Raw genomic sequence first — 26,172 nt, forward strand, 5'->3', positions numbered from 1 at the left:
CAGGATTTATAAACAATGGGTATCTGTGGCTACATTTTTGTTAATCCTGAAATACTGAAATAGTATTCTAACTCAAATAGTACAAAAATATGAGTAAACAATCTAAGTTTCTGAAGTTTCTTTTTTGTTAACCCTGAAATACTGAAATAGTATGCTAACTCAAATAGTACACAAATATGAGTAAACAATCTAAGTTTCTGAAGTTTCTTTTTTGTTAACCCTGAAATACTGAAATAGTATGCTAACTCAAATAGTACACAAATATGAGTAAACAATCTAAGTTTCTGTTGGAAGAATTACTTATTAATTCTTTGATTTTACCCTGCAGGATATTCAATTTTAAAAACCAAGAAACAAAACACAATGTTTTAGCAGCAACATCAGCAGGGCCACTGAAGACCACAGGTTCTAAACCACTGAACTACTGAAAAACAAAAAACAACAACAAACACTCACTGAACTACTGGCTCATCTGTAAATTTCAGTTCTGGAATTAAAGCTGAAAATCTACTCCTGAATCTTTTTCCAAACGGAAGACTTTGTTGAATTTTTCAAACTGATTACACGTACCATTAAACTGCCTTACTATGTTAGATATAGTTTACAAAAACCAAGAAGTTTAAGACAGCCTTTAAAATATTTCTTTGCATATACTGTATATGTAAGAAAGAGCACAGTTGCACTTTATAAAGACAAGCAAAGTGAGGTGGTTAAAATGGTGAAAATTTTACAGAGACACAGCTAACGAAATCAATAAAACTTTCCAATGGAGATCATGACATGGTACCCTTCATACTAGCATTCCATACTAATATTCCAACCATCAGGCACCTTTTGGATTTGACACAGCTTTATTACAGGACGAGTAAGAGATCCACTGTACTCACAATTGAAACATAAATTTTGTTTCTCGGTGCTCTGAAATGCTTTCAAAATCAGATTAACAACTAAGTGCTAATTAAAATATCTGTCTCTATTCCTTTTCGGAAATACCCCTTGGATGAAATCAACAATTACACAACATTCTCATGCAGAATCCCTCCTGCCCCTACAGAAAACATGAGCAAGAGAACTCAGCAAGTCTGCACCGTTGAGCTTGGAACAGCACTTCAAAATTTAGCAACATTCTATCCAGGCGCCATCCTAAGGTGAGCAATCTGTTAATAAAATTAAATTGCTTCTTCAGTAGATAATAAAGCACCTCTATTAACTGTTGCGAGCGATCCCAGTCCTTTCTTTAATGCATACGCCATCACACTATCTCATTAAAACTAATGGTTACTGTATTTACTGCAATAGGGGAAGAATAAGAAAATGGGTTTTGTAAGAAAAGTCATGAAAGCATTTACTAGGTTCACAGTGAAGTATTCTGAAGCTTGCAGCTGAACTAAATCCTAATTATTTAATAAAATTTATAGGTCCACATATTTTAAAATGTCAAGTTACATAATAAGGTGCATTATGGATCCTGTAATTTTCACTACTAATCTGATATACAATATATACAACTTCAAGAATTATCTACTGCAAAAAAGAAGGTCCATTTTTAAAATGAATGACTCAAAAAAATTCATGATGCAATATTTGTATCATGCAGTCAAAATATTCACCTTTCAGCAGAAAGGACTACAGTCCATTATCAATTTCTCATAGACTGATTATAATTTAAAGATTAAACTCTCTCACTCTTATAATAGGGAATGGTAAGATAGGCATAAACTTTTATCTTTATTTGCAATCTATTTTAAAAACAAGGTGTCAAAAATAAAAAATAAAAAAATAAAAACAAGGTGTCTATTCACATGATCTGTGTTAACAAGTGAACCAGAAATAAGTTGGACCAACCAAGTTTAGACCACTCTCATGTAAAATGCTTTTCATAATAGGTGTATGGCGTATTTAACAATAAAAAATAATCTAAATCCCTAAGTACTCTAAGGATGCTTTTAATTTTATAAAATACGGAATTAATTCTTCATTGTGACAAAGAATCACTGCTATCCAATTATCTTTTTGATAGTATAGATTGTCGATATCTCATCGGCAAGAAGCTTCTCAAATTATATGCATGCTGTATTATATAAAATGTAGTTCTGACTAAATGTAATAATATATAATAATCTGCTTATATATCTAAGGGGGAAAGTTATGATTCTGGCTTTTTTTTAATGTTTATTTATTTTTGAGAGAGAGACAGAGAGAGGCAGAGAGAGAGGGAAACACAGAGCCTGATGCAGGGCTCGAACCCATGAACCATGAGATCATGACTTGATCGTAACACATTGCTACAAAAAGTCCCCAAAACCTGATGTTATCTAGAGTAACAATATTAGAACATCAGTTTTAAAAACAGATGTGGCTGGAAAACAAGCTCAAGTCTTTGGGAAACTCTTGTGCCCCTGGGTTGTGGAACTAAAAGCAACTGCCTCTATTTTACTGTATTTCACAAATTTTCTGCTTTAACAGAAATGAGAATAAAATAAAGGCAAGAAACATTGGTGTAGTATTTGCAGGAAATAAGTAGAAAAGAAAGCATGAACAATCCAAACTCATAAACTAAATTTTATACCAAATTTGCTGTAAACAGCATATTAATTTTATACAGTTGGAAAGTACTGGGATTCCCATGATTTAAGACAGTGAAATAAAATAGCACTTGATTGAGGAAAAATTAGTAATGTTGACTCATATCCTCAAGAATGCACACCTGGCCATGCCATCAGAAGGAAACAAATAGGTAATACACATTATTATTCTATTTTATGATAATGTATAATATGAAAAGAAAGCAAAATATACTAGGAAGCTGTTTGATAATTTACTCACAAAAAAATATAAGAGGCTAATTAGAAAAGGCTACATATAACATTCTGTCCTTGCCTCCAGATTCATTCATTCACCTAGTAGAAATCAAGTATAGATATATAGAATACATCAGTGAACAAATCTATGTCTTTATGGAACGTATATGCTATTAGGACACATGGACAGTGAAATATATGCAAAGATGTTCTTCTATGTAATTAACAAAAGTAAAATTTTAGAAACTACATATTGTACCTATTGGATAGAACTGGAGATTAATATTTAACCAATTGAAATTTTTTAAAAAATAAATATGTAATTTATCTCTACTGTAAAAAGCTCATCCATTCTCTGTCTGTGGCAGAAAACAGCCTATTAAGTCACACAACTTTGAGCAAAACATGTCTGCCTTTGTTCTACTTTAATTTCTAGTTTTGAACTTGCTCTTCCCTCAAGAATCACATTTGGTAACAATACTGCTCAAAACCTGTTGAGGTGCAACCAGTGGTCCTTGGCACCACGTGCCCTCCTGGCCATCACATGTATTAAATGTGTTTCTATGAGAACAAATATCCTACGGGGTAGATTTCAAAGACAAGCCATGCTTGCAGCTGGCCCCATCAGGTGGAGAAACGTGCTTCCCCCAATTCCCTGTACTGGTAGAACATCTGAAAAGCACGGTTTCTTTAATTTTTATTCTACCTTTTCTTTACAATAAAAGAAAAATATCAAAGTTATCTTTGTAACAATGTGGCAGCAGTTTGTGAAAAGCAACAGGAAAAGCAGAAAGACATAACTGAAGGGTGACTGAGACCATCATCTCCAGCTATTCTCAGTATCTGCCTTCTTAGATATTTCCAATATTATTACTGGGATAAGGGGGTGCCTTTCCAAAAATGCATTACCTGGGGAAGGGCTTTCCCGGGTTAAATCTGCAAGAGCCATAAGCCTTACTATCCAGATAGCATAACTGAGTTGCGAGAACACTGGCATCCATTAACACTGCAGATGAGATCTTATATGAAAAGTATGCATCTTATAATCTATGGCTTCTAGAAGAGGGGGCAACTGGACACTGGGCAAACTATGCTAATTTCACATATCAAAAGACTGAATGGGACAAACTGACAATGCTTCCTAATATAATGCATTAAGTAGAGTACATTATCACTTCTGTGATGTTACTGACAAAAAAATGTAGAAACTGAAGCTGAACACGAGAAAATTTAAACCTAAAGCATGGATTAGTCAACAAAATAACTGAGCTATACTTTAATTACTTAAAAATTTTTTCTTCAATATTTATTTTTGAGAGACAAAGAGTGTGAGCGGGCAGAGGGGCAGAGAGAGGAGGACACAGAATCCGAGGCAGGTTCCAGGCTCTGAGCTGTCGGCACACAGCCAGACATGGGGCTCAAACTCATGAACCGTGAGATCATGACCTGAGCCAAAGTCAGATGCTTAACCGACTGAGCCACCCAGGTGCCCAGTATCTGAACTATACTCTTAAAAGCATCAAGGTTACCATTAAAAAAAAAAAAAAAAATTAAAAAAAATTAAAAAAAAATTGGGGGCACCTGGGTAGCTCAGTCGGTTAAGTGCCCGACTTCGGCTCAGGTCATGATCTCGAGGTTTGTGAGTTCGAGCCCTGCGTCAGGCTCTGTGCTGACAGCTCAGAGCCTGGAGCCTGCTTCAGAATCTGTGTCTCCCCTTTTCTCTGCCCCTCCCCTGTTCATGCTCTGTCTCTGTCTCAAAAATAAATAAAAAACGTTAAAAATTAAAAAAATAAAATAAAATAAAAAGCATCAAGGTTATGAAAGATAAAAAACTGAGGAACTGGCCAGATTAAAAGAGACTAAAGACACATGATAACTGAGTGCAACATACTATCCAGAATTTACTTCTGCTATAAAGGACATTATTCAGACAACTGACAAAATCTGAATAGAGCTAGCAGAGTGGACAACAGGATTATATCAATCTTAACATCCTAGCTGTGATAATTGTACAGGGGTTATGTAAGGGACTGTTCTTATTTTTATTAGAAACAACCACCCCAATATTTAGGGAAACTAAAGGAAAGTTGTCTACTTCTTACCTTCAAATGGTCTACAGAAAATAAATTGTGTGCGTGCGTGCGTGTGTATAGACATACAGAAGAATAGAGCAAATGTGGTAAAATGTTAACACTTGAGATACCTGGCATTTTCCTTGTAGTATTTTTGTAATTCTTCTGTAAACTGAAATTGTATCAGAATAAAAAGGCCACACTCTGAGAAACACTAATCTCTCGATCAAGTTGCTGGCCTGACCCTGCTTTGCCACAGAAACTGGTGGTGACAAACCTATCAAAAAACATTCAGGGGAGGTATCATATAAAAGACTATGGCCAGCTTCCTGATATAGCTTTTATGTTCTCTTGACAATTATGCAAGATTCGCTTATAGATGTAAAGTTTTGCTAATACTCTGTGCTAGTGCACGAGTGGACAAACAAATCTCACACACTGTCGGGAGTTTAAATTTGTGCAATCTTTTTGGAACACATTTTAACAATGTCTATTAATAATTCAAGAAATTTATTATATAGGTAGACAATTTGTGACTGTGGAAAAATATGCATACGAAGAAACATGATGAATAAAGCATCATTTGTATTAACAACAACAAAAAAAGTAAATGTCATGTGTACAATTAGGAATCACTTTCTGACTATATACCACCTCCCAGTCGCGGCCATATATACCTAAAAAAGCAAACCAGTTAGGGGCGCCTGGGTGGCTCAGTCAGTTAAGCATCCGATTTCAGCTAAAGTCATGATCTCACAGTCCATGAGTTTGAGCCCCATGTCAGGCTCTGTGCTGACAGCTTCAGAGCCTGGAGCCTGCTTTGGATTCTGTGTCCCCTTCTCTCTCTGCCCCTCCCCTGCTCATGCTCTGTGTCTCTCTGTGTCTCAAAAATAAAGACATTAAATAAAAAAAAAAATAAATAAAATAAAAAAAAAAAAAAGCAAACCAGTTAGCAGCATTCATTTTGAATGAGAAAATAAGATCTACATTTTCATCTCCCCCAAGTGCACGTATAAAAAAATACATACACCTTATACACAATTATTTGTGATAATTACAGGCAGCAGCAAGAATTCCAATTTGTTCTAGAATGTGTTATACAATTTAACAGGTGCCTTATTCTTTACTAATTAAGTCTGGTTTAGGTAAACAGCAAAATAAAATTACATTCTCTAGAAATCAACTCACACACCAAGGGTACAACACAGGTAGCTTAAAGTAAAAACAGATAAAGGCATACGAGTTAAGAATTTGCTCAAAAAACAGTCTCAGCAAATTTCCCTGGGAAAGCTACTTTAGAAAAACATATGCCCAATTCAAATAAAGAAATTCACACCCTTAAGGAAAACATATACCTCCACAAAGGGAAATACAATGCAACTTAAAGAGCTTTAAATAGGTTCCAATCTTAGCTATCTGCTTAATTTTTGTTAAGAACTCCTTCAGATGCCTCACTTGACCTTATGAACTGCCTTTTAAGGCCGCGTTCCAGAGGTGCAAAGTGTCACCTGATGAGAACACAGAGTATCACACGTGGGAATGGTAGACAAGTGCTGTGGTAAGTACCTGGACTCCAGAGCTACATTGCTTAAATTCAAATCCCAGATTTAATGCCACAAGTGGAAGTTACTTAAATTCTATGTCTCATTTTCCTCAGCTGAAAACACAGATAACAGTACTTCCATATGAGTCTCACGAGAATTTAAAATGTTGATCTATGTATAGCACCTAAAGAGTACCTGGTACGAATAAGCACTCAGTAAAACACCACTACTCCTTCAAGGCTGGATTACTCAATGATATTTACTCTAACAAATATGGTAAAACTGAAATAGACCCTTCAAACCAAATACACATTTATATTGTTTTAGAAATACATGTAATTAACCATGTATCTCATAGGGATTAACATCCAGAATATATAAAAAACTCCTCTAACTCAACAACAAAAAACCTGATTTAAAAATAGGTACAGGAGAAGAAAATAGGAAAGAGACTTGAACAGATATATTTGTCCGAGAAGATAAACAAATGGCAAATAAGCACGTGAAAAGATACTCAACATCACTAGTCATTAGGAAAATGCAAATCAAAACCATAAAGAAATACCGCTTCACATCCATTAGGATGGTGATTATCAAAAATAACAGAAAATAACAAGTGTTGGTGAGGATATGGGAAAATTAAAACCTCTGTACCTTACTGTGGGAATGTACAATGGTGCGGCCACTATAGAAAGCAGTGCGGTGGCTCCTCCAAAAATTATACATACAGTTACTGCATGACCAATCAAATTCAAGTCTGGGTGTAAACCCAAAAGAAGTGAAAGCAGGGACTCAAACAGATACTTGCGCACCATTGCTCACAGCAGCATTATTTACAACAGCCCAAAGGTGGAAACAACCCAAATGCCTACTAATGAATGAAGAAATGAACAAATGTGGTATACACATATAATATTATTCTGCCTTAAAAAGGAAATTCTGACACATGCTACGACGTGGATGAACCTTGAAAACTTTATGCTGAGAGAAATAAGCCAGACACGAAAGGGCACATGTTCTAGGATTGCACTTATATAAGGTACCTAGAGTGGCCACATTCACAGAGCCAGAAAAGTAGAATGCTGGTTGCCAGGAGCTGGGGCTGGCGATAGGGGTCAGGGAGCAGAGAGAGTACAGAGTTTCAGTTTGGGAAGATAAAAAGCTTTGGAGACGGATGGAGATAGTTGTACGATAACGTAAAGGTACTTAATGCAACTACGATAACGTAAAGGTACTTAATGCAACTGAACTGTACATTTAAAAATGGTTAAAATGATACATTTTATGTCATCATATATAATTTACCACACACAAAAACACATTTAGTTTTGCCTTAAACTACGGCTCAGAGAGAGATAAGGGCTCAGCTTTGCGGGGTCCTAAGTTACTACCAGGTCAAGTATCAGCAGCTGCGCAGTAACTTAAACACCAACAAGCAGGTGCCAAAACAAACAAATGAGGAGTATATGAACATATAAATAGAAATAGCACATGTGTATCCACATGTACACAGACACACACACAAACGGTTCCTACCACCATCAAGGCAAAGATACGAAAGGAGAAAGAGAGGTTTGCCCTAGAATTTATACCTTCCAAGGAAGGGCAGCCCAGACAGCACACAAGTAACCCATCAAAAACTGTTTAGGACTAAACACCTTTCATAGAAAATCCACAAGTGATCATGGACAACTGGCTTATATATGAGATGAAGTCACAAAGTTTTCTCCCACGCATGTCCCCTCTTATTTTTCATGCCCACCTCAAGTTACAAGCAGTGAAGATTTTTTTCCTCCCTACAAATTTTCTGTCAGAGATGTTAAGGTTGTCAGTTCTTTAAAGGCTAAGCAGCCACTTGGAATTTCTTTGCAGGAAGAAATAAATCTGATTATTAATCAGAAGAGGTATTAACTTTTTTCTCATCCTTAAATATTCTAACCTTAGTGAGTCAAAAAAAAAAAAAAAAAAAAAAAGGAAGGAAGGGAGGGAGGGGTTGAAAAGAAAAAAGAAGGCAGCAAAAGACATTTTTCTCCCTACAGAAAATTTAGAAGGCCATAACAGTATAACCATCCACAATGGGATTTTTTTTCCCACCTGTTCTTCGTGGGTTCTACTCTTGCAAATACATGCAACATTTAGTGTATAAAACATCTGTCTGGGAAGGGCTCCAGTTACCTGTTAACCACTGCCTCGGACAAGTGAACAAGAAACGTCTGACACTGAGATAGGTCAGAACCCCAAGAAGTGGCCATCAGTGATTTCTGAGATGGAAGCTTACCCTACAGTACAAAGGGCCAAGGAGATTTTTAGTAGGAAAGGATATGAGAAAAATGGTTACATCAGAAGTTCCTGCCTCCAAAGAATAAGTTATGGAAAAATAAGTAATTTTCAGGAAAAAAACCCACACAACTATTAAGCCAAAAGAACTTGAAATTTTAAAGCCACACTCTATATTGAGTCCTAACGCTCTAAAAATAAAATGTTCCACACACCTGGTATGTGGAGACAGGCCAAGCATCATACATCACATAGGTCCCATCACACGGAAGGAAATGGGAGGAGTAGAAAAAGCATGTTTCCCTTTCAAAGTTAGGTTCAGTGGGTGTCTCCCTACTTAGTCCTGACTCAGCCTATGCAACAGAAAAGCCTGAGAAGCAGTATCATGCAATTAGGCAGGACATGGAGGCCTGTGACTCTTCCTTAAGGCAAGTACACCTGAGAACGTAGTGATACCGCTAGCCCATTGACAACAGTTTAAAATATATTGCTTGCTGACTTGAGATTATTATTGCCGATGAAATTCCAAAGTAGTAAAAATACTCTCCCCATATTATGTGTATAAATGGATACCAAAAGACATGTACAAGAACATCTGTAGCATCAGACATAAGCCAGAACTAGAAACAACCCAAAAGACCAGTGTCAAGGATCAGATAAATTAAGGAATAATCATACAATAGAGTGCTATTCAGTAACCAAAGTGAACAAGCTATCACCATATATGTGATATGCTGATCGTGAGCAAAAGAAGCCAGACTCAAAAAGGCACAAAATTATATAAATCTGTTTATAGGAAATTCAAAAACAAGCCACACTAATGTGCAGTGTTCATCGGGATACGGGTTACCTGTGGGAGAGTAGCAGAGAGACCAGAAGGGGCAACAAGAAGGGCTTCCAGGGAGCTGGTAACATTCTTGCTTCATGCGTGTGATGGTCACACATGTATATTCACTTTGTGAAGATTCACTTTACTGTACGTTTACAATTTGTGTGCTTTGTTTCTGTAGGTTTATGACATTAATTTAGAAATATATATGTGTGTATGTGGGTATTATGCATATTTTTCTTAATTGTTTTTTGAATGAATGGCTGGTTGGGGCGGGGGGTGGAGAGAAAGAGTTCTTTCCTGGAATTCATTCCTATTGCCTTCAAATTTTATTTTAACATCAAAATTTTATAAGGCAGTGATTTTCTTTTTTTTTTTTTTTTTTTAACGTTTATTTATTTTTGAGACAGAGAGAGACAGAGCATGAATGGGGGAGGGTCAGAGAGAGAGGGAGACACAGAATCAGAAACAGGCTCCAGGCTCTGAGCGGTCAGCACAGAGCCCGACGCGGGGCTCGAACTCACGGACCGTGAGATCATGACCTGAGCCGAAGTCAGCCGCTCAACCAACTGAGCCACCCAGGCGCCCCAAGGCAGTGATCTTCTAGTCCTGGGCTACACCATCCCAGGATGATATATTTCATATTAAGAAAAGTTAAATATCATGTCAACAGGCATGTTAAGTCCTAACAAAATTGGTCTTCCTCCCTCTCCATCCAAATTGTAGATCAGATATTCCCACAATCTTCTCTCCTATTTAGTAGGCAAAATATCAGGATCATCTGTGGCAAATCATCTACCACAAGATTATGTATTTTTAAAAAATCACTAACTATGAAATGTCATGGAAAAAATGCTGAATATGTACTAGGATTAAAATGTTCCCATTATTAATCTTAAAACTGGCTTCCTTTGCCTATCTAATCTAAAACTGAGAAAAGGAAGGAGACAGAAAATGGTTTAATTGTTTTCCTATATTCTGGTTATTTTTATCTTAATCATTTAACACACATTTAAGTGCCTATTGTGTGTTAAGCACTGCACTAGACTTGGAACATGTGGCAACAAATAAGACACACTGTCCCTATCCGTACAGACTACACTGTAACAGCAGCTACTAGAGGGCTGGCATAAGGCTAGTACTGTGCCTGCATATCTCAACTGCATACACTTATCAGTCCTATAAGGTGGGTGCTATTATCCTCATTATGCAGATGCGGAAATTAGCTCAGAAAACTACCTTGCCCAGGCACCTGGGTGGCTCAGTTAAAGTGTCGGACTTTGGCTCAGGTCATGATCTCATGGTTCCTGAGTTCAAGCCCCAGGCTCCCATGCTGACAGCTGGGAGCCGGGAGCCTGGAGCCTGCTTCGGATTCTGTGTCTCCCTCTCTCTCTGCCCCTCCCCCGCTCGCACTCAGTCTCTGTCCCTCTCAAAATTAATAAAACATTAAAAACAAACCAACAAAAAAACCAGAGCTAAAGTATAATGTTCATGGTCTTCCATATACTCTGCATTAAGATGGAATTTAGCTAACATGCGAACATGGGGCCAGGGATATGAATTTTATGCTAGAATTGTAAAGTGCAGTAACTGATCCTAAAACTTTCTACGATACAAGCACAGATGTGGTTTGCTTCAGTGAGGGGTCCACAAAAAACCAAAAAGGAAACCTTCTTTACCCTCCCAATGCTTCAGCTACTGACTAAATCTTAAAGGTAAAGGGTAAAATTTTCTTCGAATACTAGAAAGTGAAAAAAAATGCTGTTTAAAGCTATCAATACATAAAATTCAGTAAATCTAAAGACAATTGCCAGAGGAGCCACACCTTGGCTACCACACACATATGCATACAGACACGTGTGTGCCCACAAATGTATGTCATAAATTTGACATTTACTCTTACATTTTCCTCGCACAAGGAAAAATGTTACAATTGTAGTGGGAACTGTGTCTTATGACTTTACTATTTACACTATCGATCATAATTCTGCAAAGTACATTTTCTTCTGAGTTGAAAGGAACCAAGAATCTACACAAAACATCTTCAGTAAACAAAGAGGTTTTACATTCTTCTTTTTTATGGTGATAGAAATTATACAAACACAGTACCAGCCCAACTTCCATCAAACCATGTTTGGCCAATTTCTTACATAGCCAAATCTCTAACACAGTTTGGTATTCTCAAGTATCTGAATTCAGCAGTGCATCCGCCTTTTATTTTCCTTGAAAAAACACGGACCAGAACATTTATGGATAGGGTAGCCAGAATAAGGTCTAATGAATAAAGGTAAGGCTAGGACTCGGGTTTATAAAGGAGTTAAGCAGTTTCAAAGAATCCTGTTCCTGAGGGCATAATAAACGATGCCAATCATAGGACACTGAATTAAAATGGAGAATTTTAATAAACAAAAATAATAAAATGATCAAAATTCATATGATCAGAATGGGAAAGAGACTTCCAAAATGTTTTTTATAATACCATTGCATGAATAAGGAAATGCCTTTCAGCGTTGAGTGTTAATGCCCAAAACAATGCATTTCTTCTGAATTACAACAGGCCATAATATAATAAACCTGCATTTGTGGTAATGCCTAAACCACTCTGAAGAAGTGGTCTTAACCACAATTCAAAGCTTAAAAGATGGCTTTCTGCCAAAGTCTATCCGAGCCAGTAACTTGTCACGCTGCCTTCATGCACCACTAGGACCAAAAACACGGACCCAGCAGCTAGTATCTGCTTCCTCAAGCCTCACAGGAGTCCCAGGACTCTGAAAGGTAATACGCAAGACAGCGGCACAGAAGTTGAGAGTGCAATCTGACGGCAAACTGCTTTGCCCTGGGTGGTAGGAAAAGCAGCCGAATCCTCGAATCATCTGAGGACCTCCGCTCAGCATAAAGGAAAGGTTCTGAACTGGGAACGACCATGAAGTGATTAAAAGTATAGATCATCAGAAACTGATGGTGTCGAAGCACTAACACAGGAGCAAAAGCTGGGAAGCAACAAAGAAAACGAGAATAACCACCTTTAATAGGAAGAGGTTTCACTCACCATCTGAGTCATTCACGTATGTATGTACTTAGTGTTTTGCTGTGCTATGAATTTAAATTATGCAAACTGCAAAGCTGTGTTGTCAGAGTTAATTTACTGTCTAGTCGACGGCCCAACATCAAACTGTCTAACTAGAAAACAGGAGGATAGGTCTTCCTTAAAGATAAACTCTACTGCAGCCACTTAATTCTTAACATTCCTTTTACCAATTTCTACACCTGCATGCTCCCTGAAGACATGTCGTTTCTCTACAGTAGTAGTCTTACTGACCTCTTCTCATTCTTTCCTTCTGTCATAAACAAATCATTGACTAATGCTGCCAACTGTATCTCAAATTATCTTCTATATTTCCATTCCCCGATTCCACAAGGCTAAAGGAAGCTCTCATTACTACTTCTATCCACAGCTTCCTAAACTGGCCTCATATAGCAGAACAGAGAAGTATGTAACAACAAATAGCATGTATCTCCTTATATATGCTGTCACTTAATTCTCATTCATAGCCCTGACCTGTAGGCATTATTTCAAACTTAGAAAGAAAATTGAGCTCAGAAAGTCACAAGGCAGGACTTTCTCCTACCTCTGACTATGCATCGACCATACTAAGGTCAAGATAATGAGACCCACACATAAATACATAAGGAAGCCATACTCTGGTCCTTAAACTGCTTCTTTATCTTCCCAAAATAAGGACGTTTTTCTCCCTAATTCACTGATAAATTAATGTCTATTTTCTTTTTTCATTAAACAAACCACCCATCATATAAAAATTTAATGTTTCAGAAAAATCGTTTTTTAACTTGTAAACTATTTCTCAGCAAACAAAAACTGTTGAATCTCAAGAATGAAATGCTGTAGTAATCAAACTAGAAAATATGAAACAATGCCACTAGGTTAAATAAACCAGGGAAATCTGATGTGTTAATAGCTGTAGGGATTACTGGAATCCAGAGCCTTTAAAGAGCTATAGGAGAAAAAAAAATGCCAACCTGTTTCCTCAATAAATCAGATAGGCACAGTGGATTTTTTTAGGCCATAACTTTTATGCTGAACAACCTTTTTTTTTTTTTTTTTTTTTTTAAATAGAAGTGTGCATAAGAGAAATATGGCCAAACCTATAAGCTTATATTATTCACATTAAAGTTGGCTCAAGTGTGTATAGTGTTAACATCAAGTTTTCAAACATAAGCCTGTAGACAGTATGTGTTCACTAACCCAATAAACCAGAATAATAGCAAGTCATATGTTAAAAAAGAAAAAAAGGTGGCAAAACCAAAAAAAATTATGGAATAGTAGCTCTTAAGCTATAATATTATTTAGATGAACTATTCTGAATTAAAAATAATCATGAACAAATTGATCTGAAATTAGAACACTATTTTCCACATTGGAGAAAAAAATTATAGTCTCCCAAATAAGTCAATTATTAAATTTACAAGTTTTATAAAGGAGAGAAAGGAACTATTTTACCAAGTCCAAAAACCTAAAACGATGACTAATTTCCTCATGTTAATTAAACTATCTACTTTTCCTAAGGAGAATGTCCTGCTATAGTTTACTATTATTACTTGCTCAACAATACCAATGTTCCTTAATGAGCCATGTTGACATCTTCAAAAAAGTATTAATCCATGTTTTTGATAGATTCTTATCAAGATCTAAATGGGGCTATAAACAATACTCCTGAAACAAGGTACTTAGAAGTCCATGTTCCTTTACACAGTTTTGAGGAATCTAACTGATAGGAAAACTTACATATACCAGGTATAGGTCTCCAGCAATTTCACCCAGGCAATTTTTCATTGTAGTTTCAATAATCAAATACTAATATCAGATCCATTATGTATAAGCCAATAATATTGATGCAACTGACAAATTAACTTCCTGGGCTTTTTTCTTCGTAATGTTTATTTATTTTTGAGAGAGAGAGCAAGTGAGCGAGGAGGGTAAGGGCAGAGACAAAGGGAGACACAAAATCCAAAGCAGGCTCCAGGCTCTGAGCTGTCAGCGCAGAGCCTGACATGGGGTTCGAACCCACAAACCACAAAATCATGACCTGAGCCGAAGTCGGGACACCCAACCAACTGAGCCACCCAGGCGCCCTTAACTTTCTGGGCTTTTTAAATGATGGTGGTTCCTAGGTATGAAGGAAAGTTTAAGACTAAAATTAGATCCTTAATTCTAAGTATAAATTTGAACTTTGGAATGAAAATCAAAGTTAAAGGGGAGTCACAGTTCTAATTGTTGATTTTTTTTTTTCCTGGTTATCCCTCAATGCCTTGGTTTGGTTCCAGTATTCCTCAAGAATTAATCCGACCAGTCTGGTCATTATACTCAACAAATCTTTTAATCTGACAGAGGAATACTACTTGTCCTGGGGTCAACCCTTTTGACTTCTGGACAACTTGCTAGGACCTACATTTTATACTATTTTTATAACATCCTCCTTTCTCTCACTTGGTCTGCCCAGTTCTCACACTCAAAAGCACTGTTCACACATTATTTTAAACAGGAAGACTGCAGAGCAAATATTCCTGTTTGTTAAGGCTGCATGTAAAACAGAGAGGAGGTTGTGGGGTAGGAAGAGAAGAAAGGATACAGAGAACACTGGGATGCAACAGAGCAGTGAAAAAGAAGAGAAAAGGATTGCCTGAGGAAGTGTCAGAGCCACCAAGCCGAAGAGAAATAAAGCAGTAATGGAGTGTCTCGCGGCCATAAAAGGGCAATTGTCCACCTCCTAACAAACTAAATCTGGTCAATCCCAAATATGGAAATGTTTTAGTTCAAATACAGAGCTTTTCTTCTGTGGGATACGAGCATAGATCACAATCATTCTTTCCCTATTAAAAAAAAAAAAAACAAAAACTCACACTTGGAGATCTACCATTGTGAGAAAAATCTGTTGAATTATTGTATAAACTATTTCCAAGACTTGTTCCCCCAAAGTCCTGGTCTTTCTAACAAAAAACCACTCTAGCCCTTTCACAGTTATTCGAGGGCTTCAGTCTCCGCACTGTAAAATACAAACGTTAATTGTAACAACCTGGAGAGCTGGAGGGGGCATTCTGTAAGTCCAACACTCCTTAAATACTAGCTATTATGCGCTCAAGATTTTCTCGGTCTTTAATACAAATTCTAACTCAGAGTTCAGTGACGATAAAACTGAAGAAATTAAAATCATTTCAAAATGTGATTACTTCCTTATATATCCACTCATTCTCTCCGTTTGTAAATTAAGAAGTTGGCACATAAGAAATGGTCTGTCCTGCCATGACAGGTCAAATGCATGTTAATAACCTCTATTACCAAAAGTTCGTTCACTTAACAAGTATTTACTAAGTACCTGCTATGACTAGTCACTGTCTGGGGGCAGGGGATACAGGAGTCAACAAAACACAGTGTGACTTGCGGGGGTAGAGACAGTGGCATTGAAAACTGGTTCTCGGCGGGTGGAGCCACAGCTTTTACTTCAAAAGTCAATGTTCCCAAAGGATTTTACCCGCTCCAAGTCACCACCTGTACCTGCCTTGTCCCTGCCCCAGGCCACAATTTCCCACTCACAGATTACTTTGTCCACAGGAATTTTAACCAAAAAGGAATTTTCACAAAGGTAAATTTCATGCAGACTTGATTAATCTAGCCGCTTAGCTGCTACTATCAGCACTTGCAGCACATTTTTAATCACCTTGGTCCTCCCATTGTTGCAACGAAACACAAAAGCACTCCACCAAAGTAAATGCTCTGAAAACATACTTTGTCCTAACGACCACCCCAAGAGTTCCTCCCCAGGATTCCTTATAACAAATAATCACAGAGCGCAAGCGTGTGAGCGAGGGGCGGGCAGGGTGGGGGAGTGGAAGAAGGCAGCTGTCCTTTCCGATCGCTATTTTCCAAAGTCGTACATTTCCAGTCATTATTTTTAAAGAGTATATGCTGATGTGACGGTTGTTAAAGCAACACCTGACGACTTGTGGGCGTCATCTAAAGCTGCCATCATTTTATTTGCAGTTCACTCGCTCTGATGTGTAAGAACCTGGCCACATGGCTGATAAGGTCTCCATAATGAAAACCGTACCCCTCATTTAAGCAACAGGTTTGGGATGTGTGCACATTTCTGGCTCACCTACGCACTAGTCTCCCCATACTCGCCTAGCAGTTCAATATTACAAGATAAACTGATTTTTTTTTTTTTTTCACAAGCAAGATATTCCCCAATTTTCATGACAATTACTGACCTAGTATATTCCACTTCAGTTAGGTTCATGCTTGAGATAGGGTTCTAAAGTATTCTTTTAATAGATATCCCAGATTCCAGAAACAGGCAAAATGGCAATGTTTTTCAAAGTACTATAAATTAGCTTGAGAAAGTGCCTAATGCTAACAATGTTATTTATACAAAAGATTTTTAAAACTTTGTTATTTTCATAATCTAAAACATTTTTTTAAAACACTCTCAAAGCAGCTAATCTTCATTCTTAAGAGAGTTTTTGACTTGTTTTTAGTAACCAAAAGTATCCTGGAACCATATCTAATAATTAACAGTAATTTATGAAATGTTCTTTCTTCTAATCCTAGATATGTGGTTGGGGCCATCTGTGGCCACTGCTCTCAGTTCGAGGCCAACTAAACTAGAATACGGTTTAGTTTCTTTCTAAACTACATGTTAGGAGGAAAAATCTACCAAAGACAAAGGATACAAGTTGCTATCATTCTCATGCATGCTGGTAACTAAAGTAAAGGGACATAGTTGTGAAGAAGAAATAAATGCCAGGAAGCAACACCATGAAACTTTGCAGTCTCAACAGGAGAAGCAGCATGAGGAAGAGAGAGGAGGTTGGGAATAAACTGGACTAAAATAATGATGAAGAGCCAAGCGATGCTGTTGATGAGGGTAGGAAGAACTGAACAATCTGGGAGAAGGCAAGGTCGGGTGGGGAGTGGGAGGTTTTGGGGAAATGGAGTAATGGAAAAACGGGATTAATTTTCCCATTCTCTGAATCCACAGGCTGTTTTCTGCCTCACCGCTAGCAATTTACCCCTGCACACACTGGTGCAAAGACAACCTACCATCAACGGCGTACTTAATCCCCTGGTTGCGGGGGTGGGGGGGTGGGGGAGGGTGGTGGTTACTACTTTATCTTCTGTAATTTCAAAACATGATTTCTAAGTTTAGTATATCGTACCCAATTCAGAGCAGGAACTATGTATGTCTGACTCAAATTCCAAGAACTTGCAAAGAAAGATGAATTGTGCTTATCATCTTTTGGCCTCCTATTCTGGCAAAGATTTCTTCCATTTTTCAACTCCCAAGTGGAGAAAGCTAATATACAAATTCCATTGCTATGAAACCATTTACCAGAAGTCTTCATTCTCTTATTGTTTTCTAGAGAGAAACTGTATTTTAGACACAATCCTAAAACATACACATGCTGATATTGTCCTACTTTGAAGCTTTATTTTAAAATATTCACCAGAAACTCTGTGATCACCTTCAACAAATATATAAAACAAATATCTGCCTGTTAGCAGGACACTGCAGTGGACACAGGCACATATACAAAAAAATAAAAGGTCTAACATTTAACTACACTAAATATTATAATCTATCTGATTTATGCTTAATCTTTTTGCAACATTAAACTTATGTCTATCTTCTGAATTGAAGCAGCACCTGTTTATTACATGCAAAGTCCTAACATATAAGGAATGAGAAAATGAACTGGGTGGGTTTTAGTATCTATCATCAGGTGTTTGGGTTTGTTTTTTTTTTTTTAATTGTATGGGCCACTTTCATCAATGTAAAGTAAGAGTAAATTCGTCCTCAAGCAGTATATATTATAAATTTCTTACCTAGGAGACTTTAAATACTTACCAGGGCAAGCTCACACCTGTTCACACATACCAATAACATGACAAAAAACAAAAACAAAGGGGCACCTGAATGGCTCTTGATTTCGGCTCAGGTCATGATACTGGGGGTCATGGGACCAAGCCCCACATAGGGCTCTGTGAGGAACATGGAACCTGCTTGAGATTCTCTCTCACTCCCTCTTTCCCCTGCATATGCACCGTCTCTCTTAAAAACAACAACAACAACAACAACAAAAATGTTTCACAGCTCATTAACTATAACCTACCATCAGAGATAAGACCACCGACTGAACTGATAATCCTGTTTTAGATATCTGAAGTCTTCTGGCCGGGGTCAGTTTGGCAATCTAGATTTGTAAGACTGAGCTTCATACAATTTCCCAATTGATCTTTACCAGTACTTAGGTCTCTGCAATCTGGCACATATACATGCCCCTAAAACAAAAGTTTTACAAAGCCATATTGTGGGATACATTAAGACATTTGCTATTCTGTTCTTTTCCGCTTCATTTAATTAAGGGGGAAAGGCAGTAACTTATTAATTTGACTCCAGAATAGGCTACTACTGGCAGTTTGAAGATCACTGATCTATAGATGATAAATACCAGAATGTATGCCAAGGGGCAGTATACTTGATCACTCTACTTGATAAAACACCCTTGATTAATGCCACTCAAAAGCCATTATGTTCTCCTATTCTCCTCTACTCCTTAGATACTCTCCTATAATAACCTTCACTTCAAATGAAAGGGATCGTAAGGGGATCCTTGAAGGTAATATAGAGCACGACATACCATTACAAGCCACAGACTGGAACGTATCCTGGTTATTTCTTAACAAGGTGAAACAAGACAGACCAATAGCATCTGTGACCATGGTAGGCACACTTAAAGCAATCCAATCAACATAAATGTGTATACATTTTATTTCAGCATTTTAAAAACCTGAAACAAAATATTTTTTAAATAGCCTTTTCTATAGCCCATGCTCTCTGATATTTTATTTTCTATTCTAATATGTGTCTTAATGCTGATCATAACCCATTAAATCAATTTCTTGACCCGCTAATGAATGGGTTGAAACCTGCAATTTGAAAAACATAGCTTTAGAGAATGCTCTACTTGGGCAGAATTAGAGGACCATAGATAAATTACCAGTCTCTAGTGACCACCTTTCACTGATGAGAAAAAGCCCAAAGAATTGAAAGCATCAGTCAAATAGTGATTGTGCATTTAGCTCTAGGAAGATCATGTGAGAAAGTGTAAAAACTCAAGGCAAGAAAAATATGTTAATAGCATTCCCCCCCCTCCCAAACCAGGTTCCTGATCTGGCATTTGATAATCATCTGTTACTCAACAATGGCTTCCTACCCAGCACTGTGTGTATAATTTATTTATATAGATATATAACCTATATATGGATATGTACATGTACATACACACACACACACACACACATATATATACACACACATATAAAATGCACTAACATAAATTATATAATTATGTGTACTTATGTTACTATATTTTTAATATATAAACCTTTTTTCCATATCATTTTTACAACCTGTCAAAATAATAAACTAAGTGTTAGATCTGAAACATAGGTCAGTTGGCACTAGAGTGTAAGCTCTTAACCACTAAGTTACAAACTTTTCCAAAGGGTTCCCAACTCTGGTCTCTGCATCAAGAATCCTCTGTGGAGTTAAAACAAAACAAAACAAAACAAAACAAAAAACAAAAAACAGATGCCCCATGTACTACCCCACAAAAAGAGATTTTTAAAGCTGAAATAGCAAATATTATAAAGAAATACATTTTATAAACAATGTATTCAATATCATCTCCAACCCATGTCAGAAAAGATCTTTTTAGAGAGTAGATACTATTGAACTGAATGATTGCCTTGGTTAATAAGCAGCCGACCTTACCTCAAAACTTGATTACACTGCTGTCATTATAGGCTAGAATTTAATATAAAGCCCTTTTGTCTTATGTTTAATAACTAAATTCCACCTAGAATTTAACTGCTAACTTGTCAAAAGATCTTAACATAAGGTAGCCCAACTGATAAAAATTACAGACTGCTCTAGTATATTTCTATTAAATTTACCTATCAATGATTTAAACTGTTACCTTCCCAAATACTTTCCTTCATTACCTAAGAGATGAAGAATTCTGAACCCAGTACAACAGTAATAAACTCTGCGTTCTTCCTGGGTTTATTCACTTCCACCATCCCTAAGCAAACATTTAGCAGGAAGCACGCCATACAAAAGTAGGAGGTTTCCAAGGTTTCAAATAATTAAAAAGTAGTTTTGACTACATCAGTCAAATAAAATGTATGAACACAAAAACCCTAACAATTTTTGATGGTTAAGTGGGTAATATGAAACCTAGAATTACCACTATTAGCAACCACAAATAACAGTGGGACTACATACCACAAACACGTGAATGATTAATTAGAGAAGCAGTAACTGTTAATAAGAAGACACTCCTTTTCCTCTCAGGAAAAATTATTTGTAAAAGACAAAAACAAGCATGAACTATAAGTGGTCCAAGTAAGAATGATTTTGTTTAGTCAAATTAAGGCTCCAACTAAAGCATTTAACCAACTATTTCCTGTTCAGGCCATGAAATGACAGCACGGCAGACAAACTAGTCTACGATGCAGACCACAGAGCTTATTACAGACTAATACATGAATAATTCCTAAACTATTTGGTAAAAGAAATTACAGCCCATCACTATTCAAATCCGGGGAAAATATCTATCCCAGTGTCTTCTATAACCATTTCTTGGGCCGGGGGTGGGGGTGGGGTGGGGAGGGGAGGGAATCATTCATCAAGCTGGTAATAGATACATGGGGTTTTTTTTAACAAAAAAAAAAATACTATCACCATAAATCCATAACCGCATCTATAATCTAAGTATTAAAATCTCTTTAACTATGTGACAATTCAATATAGAATCACGAGCGTTCATTCTATCCATGACCCTGGGGTCACTGGGAGATTTCTAAAGCATACCTTTTAATCCACGCCATGGTACTTCAAGAACATGTTAAGGTAAGTCACAGCTTGGAACACTTCGATGCACCTCAAAACACCTCAGCCAGTGTATCTGTATCATTCTCCTTTCCTTTTGAGATCATAATGGTTCCGAAGAACTATAACGCTTCCATTTGAATGATAGTCTCATAATTTCAATGACTTAAAAACAAAAACAAAAAATAAGGACTTAAGTGTTGGTATGTTAAGCCACTGGTGCACTGTTAACTGCTGCCACGACTAACAAAAACAAAGCTGCTGCTGCTACCACGGAAGTCATTTTTTAACGTGAGGCCTCATTATGGATGAGAAGGAATACATGCTTAGCAGTTGGCGCGACAGCTCTGGCTTTATGGAGATCCAACAAAACCCCACCAAATCTCTTTGCCCCAAGTGATTCTTCAGTGTTCTTTTCACGAAATGAAAATAATCTAAAAGACAGATCTGAACACTTGGTGGGTGCCTCTGATTGACCAGCTCTTCTATTCTGTGTTAAGAGAGAGCTGAAAATAACCCACACAACCTGTATAAAAGGGAACTCATTAGTAAGTACAGCAGAGGGTCCTGTCCCACCTGATGCTAACATCGCTAAATCTTTTTAATTCCATGGAAGTCATTACGCTGAAAAGAGCTCCAGTTCGTAAAGCTTACTTTTATAAGAGTATGCACGTATCAATGAACAACACATGGCTAACTACCAAGTGGTACTGCTGCTCTGTGGCTGCCCTGGCAGGCTTCCGTCCCGCGGTCCTCACTCCCACCCACCTTTCTTATATAAAATACTTAAAACACTTCATTATTCAAGTGATACGGTAAGTTTATATGCCACATTGTAAATCTAAGAATTCACTCTACTTTTGCCTCAGGTTTGGCAATCTGTAACAGTCACCAGAAGGAGTACTCAAGCTACACAGAGAAAGTAAAACTAACTGACAATCAATACGCATTTGTCATAAAGCAATTAAAATTACTTTAGGATGACTGAAATAAAAGCAAGCCATAAAAAGGGCTTCCAAAGAAAAAGAGTCACCGGAACAGGTCTGTGATGCTCTGGGTCTACAGAACAGCTCGTGTGAAGGTAAAAGACAAGAAATGGAAAATGACAAAATTTCCCAGCCAGCACTAAAAAGTCTGTGTTAAGGAAAAACTGGAACTATTTCCTTTTTGCAAAAGTAGATTCAACTGATGAAAACCTTTCAAAGTCCGATGTCAGAAAATTACATATTTTTGAGATTTAGATTTATTGCAGGTTGTGGACAACGCAGATAACAAAATACAGGTCTCTGTTCAGAAAGCTGATAACAGTGACAAAACTGCATAGAGGAAAGAACTCTACCAGCGTAGGCAGGAAGAAGCTAATGAAGAACACAATCAAGGGACCCGGTCCAGTGAAATCACTAGAGCCACGGTAGTCTTTCTGAACAGATTGTTTTACCACGCAGTGGAACCCCCCTGACCCTTCTCACTTCACCTCAAGGCCTCCTGACGGGCCAATAGATGTTACAACTCCCTGGAAGGGCGCTCGCGCTGCTTCCTATACCCTGCTCCTCCAAGTAAATGCGTCCTACACACAACTACTAGCTTGATATTCCTGAAGGACAGCTCCTCCCTTGCACGTAAAAATTAATGCCAACTACTGGGAAGTAGGGCAAAATATAAATACATTAGATAAAAAAGAATCAAAGCCTAGGTCCGAAGCTCTTACTCATTACGTCGTTTCATTTTTAGAACCTCATTTTATAGAGGACAAAATGGACACTGTGGCCAACTAACTGACCTAAGAAAGCAAGCAGTAAAAGAACTAGGACCTAAATCTAGACCTTTTAGCTAGAATTTCAGCACTTATCTGTTACGATATTGTTGCAGAATATTGCTGGGGGAGTGGGGGTCCTGAGGCTGACATCCGTTGTCATTATGCCAAGAACCGTGCAAAGCACCACTGCTATTTCATCCTGGTCTACCACGCCCGGACTGAGGAGTTAGTTGCCTCCTTCTGCAGCGGGGAGGTCGGGCTCAGAGATTATTTAAGCAATCTGCTACGCCAATCTATCTTCTAGAGTAAGTCAGAAGAAATCAAGTCCAACACTTACGTTTGTTTTTCAACCTGGCTGATATAATAATTTAATTTTACATTTTTTTTTTCAACGTTTTTTATTTATTTTTGGGACAGAGAGAGACAGAGCATGAACGGGGGAGGGGCAGAGAGAGAGGGAGACACAGAATCGGAAACAGGCTCCAGGCTCCGAACCATCAGCCCAGAGCCCGACGCGGGGCTCGAACTCACAGACCGCGAGATCGTGACCTGGCTGAAGTCGGATGCTTAACCGACTGCGCCACCCAGGCGCCCCTAACAATAATTTAATTTTACAAAGACTTCTTCACTCAAAACCCAGTCAAACATACGTAAATAGATCTGTAGCCATGGTTTATATGTACACTTTGTCAAACCACTAAGGATTAGAATCAGACATATACACTAAAATCAGAAACTCCATTTGAGTCCTACAAATGAAATCTAGTATTTCCATGAAGTTATACACTTAAATATCTTTTCAAGAGGACTTGGAAACCACAGTAGTTATCAACATGAATTTTAGATGACCAAAGAAAAATGAGCAACGAAAAGTATTTTCCTTAGGAGGATACATGCCAGGATGCCCAGCTGGCTCAGTCAGCAGAGCATGTGACTCTTGATCTCAGGGTCATGAGTTCAAGCCCCATGTAAGGTGTGGAGCCTACTTAAGAAAAAAAAAAAAAAAAAGAGGGTACACTGCCACATTTTTCCAAACAGGTCCTGTCTCATAAACTGCTACCAGTATTAGCCTCATGGAAAGAGATATTTACTAGCTCAGAGAGGGGAGGCCATTCAGTCAGGTTATCAGTAATTAAAAATACAAACAAAACAAGCCCCCTCCCCAAAAGTAGATGGACAGCTCCCTCCAATACTTCAAAACATTATTAAACTAAAAAAGAAACAAAAAGGACCGAAGAAAAATCCGCCAAGTTAAGGAAAGGAAACTCCTAAACAATTTCAAATTTGAATGGAAACCATGCATCCACACTACATTCCAAAACTAACTGCAGAAGTGATCAACACAACTACTACGGCCACTGTTTGGTAAGTAGTTAGATGACTCAAAGAAACCATTTTATACACTGCTGAAACAAAATCCTGCAGAATTACTACATTTAAGAGTCAAACTATTACAATAAAAAACTTAAAGATCTTTTTAAAAATATCTTCATCAGGGCGCCTGGGTGGCTCAGTCGGTTGAGCGGCCGACTTCGGCTCAGGTCACGATCTCGCGGTCCGTGAGTTCGAGCCCCGCGTCGGGCTCTGTGCTGACCGCTCAGAGCCTGGAGCCTGTTTCAGATTCTGTGTCTCCCTCTCTCTGACCCTCCCCCGTTCATGCTCTGTCTCCCTCTGTCTCAAAAATAAATAAACGTTAAAAAAAAAATTAAAAAAAAATATCTTCATCAGTAACACTAACCCTTCTGTATAACTCATTTTACAAGCATTAATATCCAAAATAGTGGATTACAATAGGAATGCCCCTCAGAAATTCTGATGTGCAACTATATACTTTTTAATTGTAAAATTAGTGTTTTAATTAAAGACTCTATCAACTGTCTACAAAATATTTCACTTCTTATAAAAGAGACAAATATATTTCCATGCCAGTCGTTACAGCCTCCTTCACTATGCTATGTCCAATAGGGAAACTGTTATCTTTATCTTTTTAAACGTATTATCTAACTACCAAAGACCTGGAACAAACTAGGCACTAATGACCTAAGTATGTGAAAATGTTACGCACCACATTTTGGATACATGATTGACAACTAAACAAAGAATGTTCATGATGGGGGGCATGTCTGATATACTCTAAAACATAGTAAGTATAGAAACATTTGAGGGGCGCCTGGGTGGCTCCGTCAGGCGTCCGACTTCGGCTCAGGTCATGATCTCATGGTTCATGAGTTCAAGCCCCGCGTTGGGCTCTGTGCTGACAGCTCGGAGCCTGGAGCCTGCCTCGGGATCTGTGACTCCCCTTCTCTCTCTGTCCCCTCCCCAACTCATGCTCTGTCTCTGTCTCTCAAAAAATAAAGAAACATTAAAAAAAAAATTAAAAAAAGAAACATCTGGGGGCGCCTGGGTGGCTCAGTCGGTTAAGCGTCCGACTTCGGCTCAGGTCACGATTTCACAGTCTGTGAGTTCGAGCCCCGCGTCGGGCTCTGGGCTGACGGCTCAGAGCCTGGAGCCTGCTTCCGATTCTGTGTCTCCCTCTCTCTCTGCCCCTCCCCCATTCATGCTCTGTCTCTGTCTCAAAAATAAATAAAAACGTTAAAAAAAAAAAATTAAAAAAAAAAAAAAAGAAACATCTGAGTAAATGAAAGAAAATATTTAGGAAGGGCTTATACACTGCAATGACAATATTAAGGACAACAGAGACTTTAAAAGAAGATAGTTTGACATAGGACATTTTTGACTGAATTCTGTTTTGTTTGTAACTACTGAATACAATGCTTATGAAGGTAGATTAGCACTACTGCTAAAGGGTAAACTTCAAAAAATTAGAAACAGATGCCAGTAACTTCAAATTTTTAGGTTTTTGTAAATAGACTCACATAGTAATTTGAAATGACAATAATGAATGCATTCTGATGTTCACTGCA

At 37.7% G+C, this 26,172-nt stretch overlaps 1 protein-coding gene across 13 annotated transcripts in view; it reads right to left on the reverse strand.

Moving 5' to 3' along the window:
* Positions 1 to 26,172, reverse strand: part of RBPJ (recombination signal binding protein for immunoglobulin kappa J region) — a 218,420-nt gene that overhangs the window by 44,909 nt on the left and 147,339 nt on the right. For 3 of the 13 annotated variants that reach the window (XM_019453555.2, XM_053901636.1, XM_019453554.2), the window contains exon 2: positions 21,475 to 21,657. The exons of the other annotated variants lie outside the window; for them this stretch is intronic. In XM_019453555.2, coding sequence (XP_019309100.1) covers positions 21,475 to 21,491 — 17 coding nt within the window. In that variant the 5' untranslated portion in view covers positions 21,492 to 21,657. The remainder of the gene's footprint in view (positions 1 to 21,474; positions 21,658 to 26,172) is intronic. 13 annotated transcript variants of the gene reach the window in all.

This window comes from Panthera pardus, unplaced genomic scaffold (assembly GCF_024362965.1).
Source record: "Panthera pardus isolate Hobbes unplaced genomic scaffold, ASM2436296v1 HiC_scaffold_13, whole genome shotgun sequence".
Taxonomy (NCBI): Eukaryota; Metazoa; Chordata; class Mammalia; order Carnivora; family Felidae; genus Panthera; species Panthera pardus.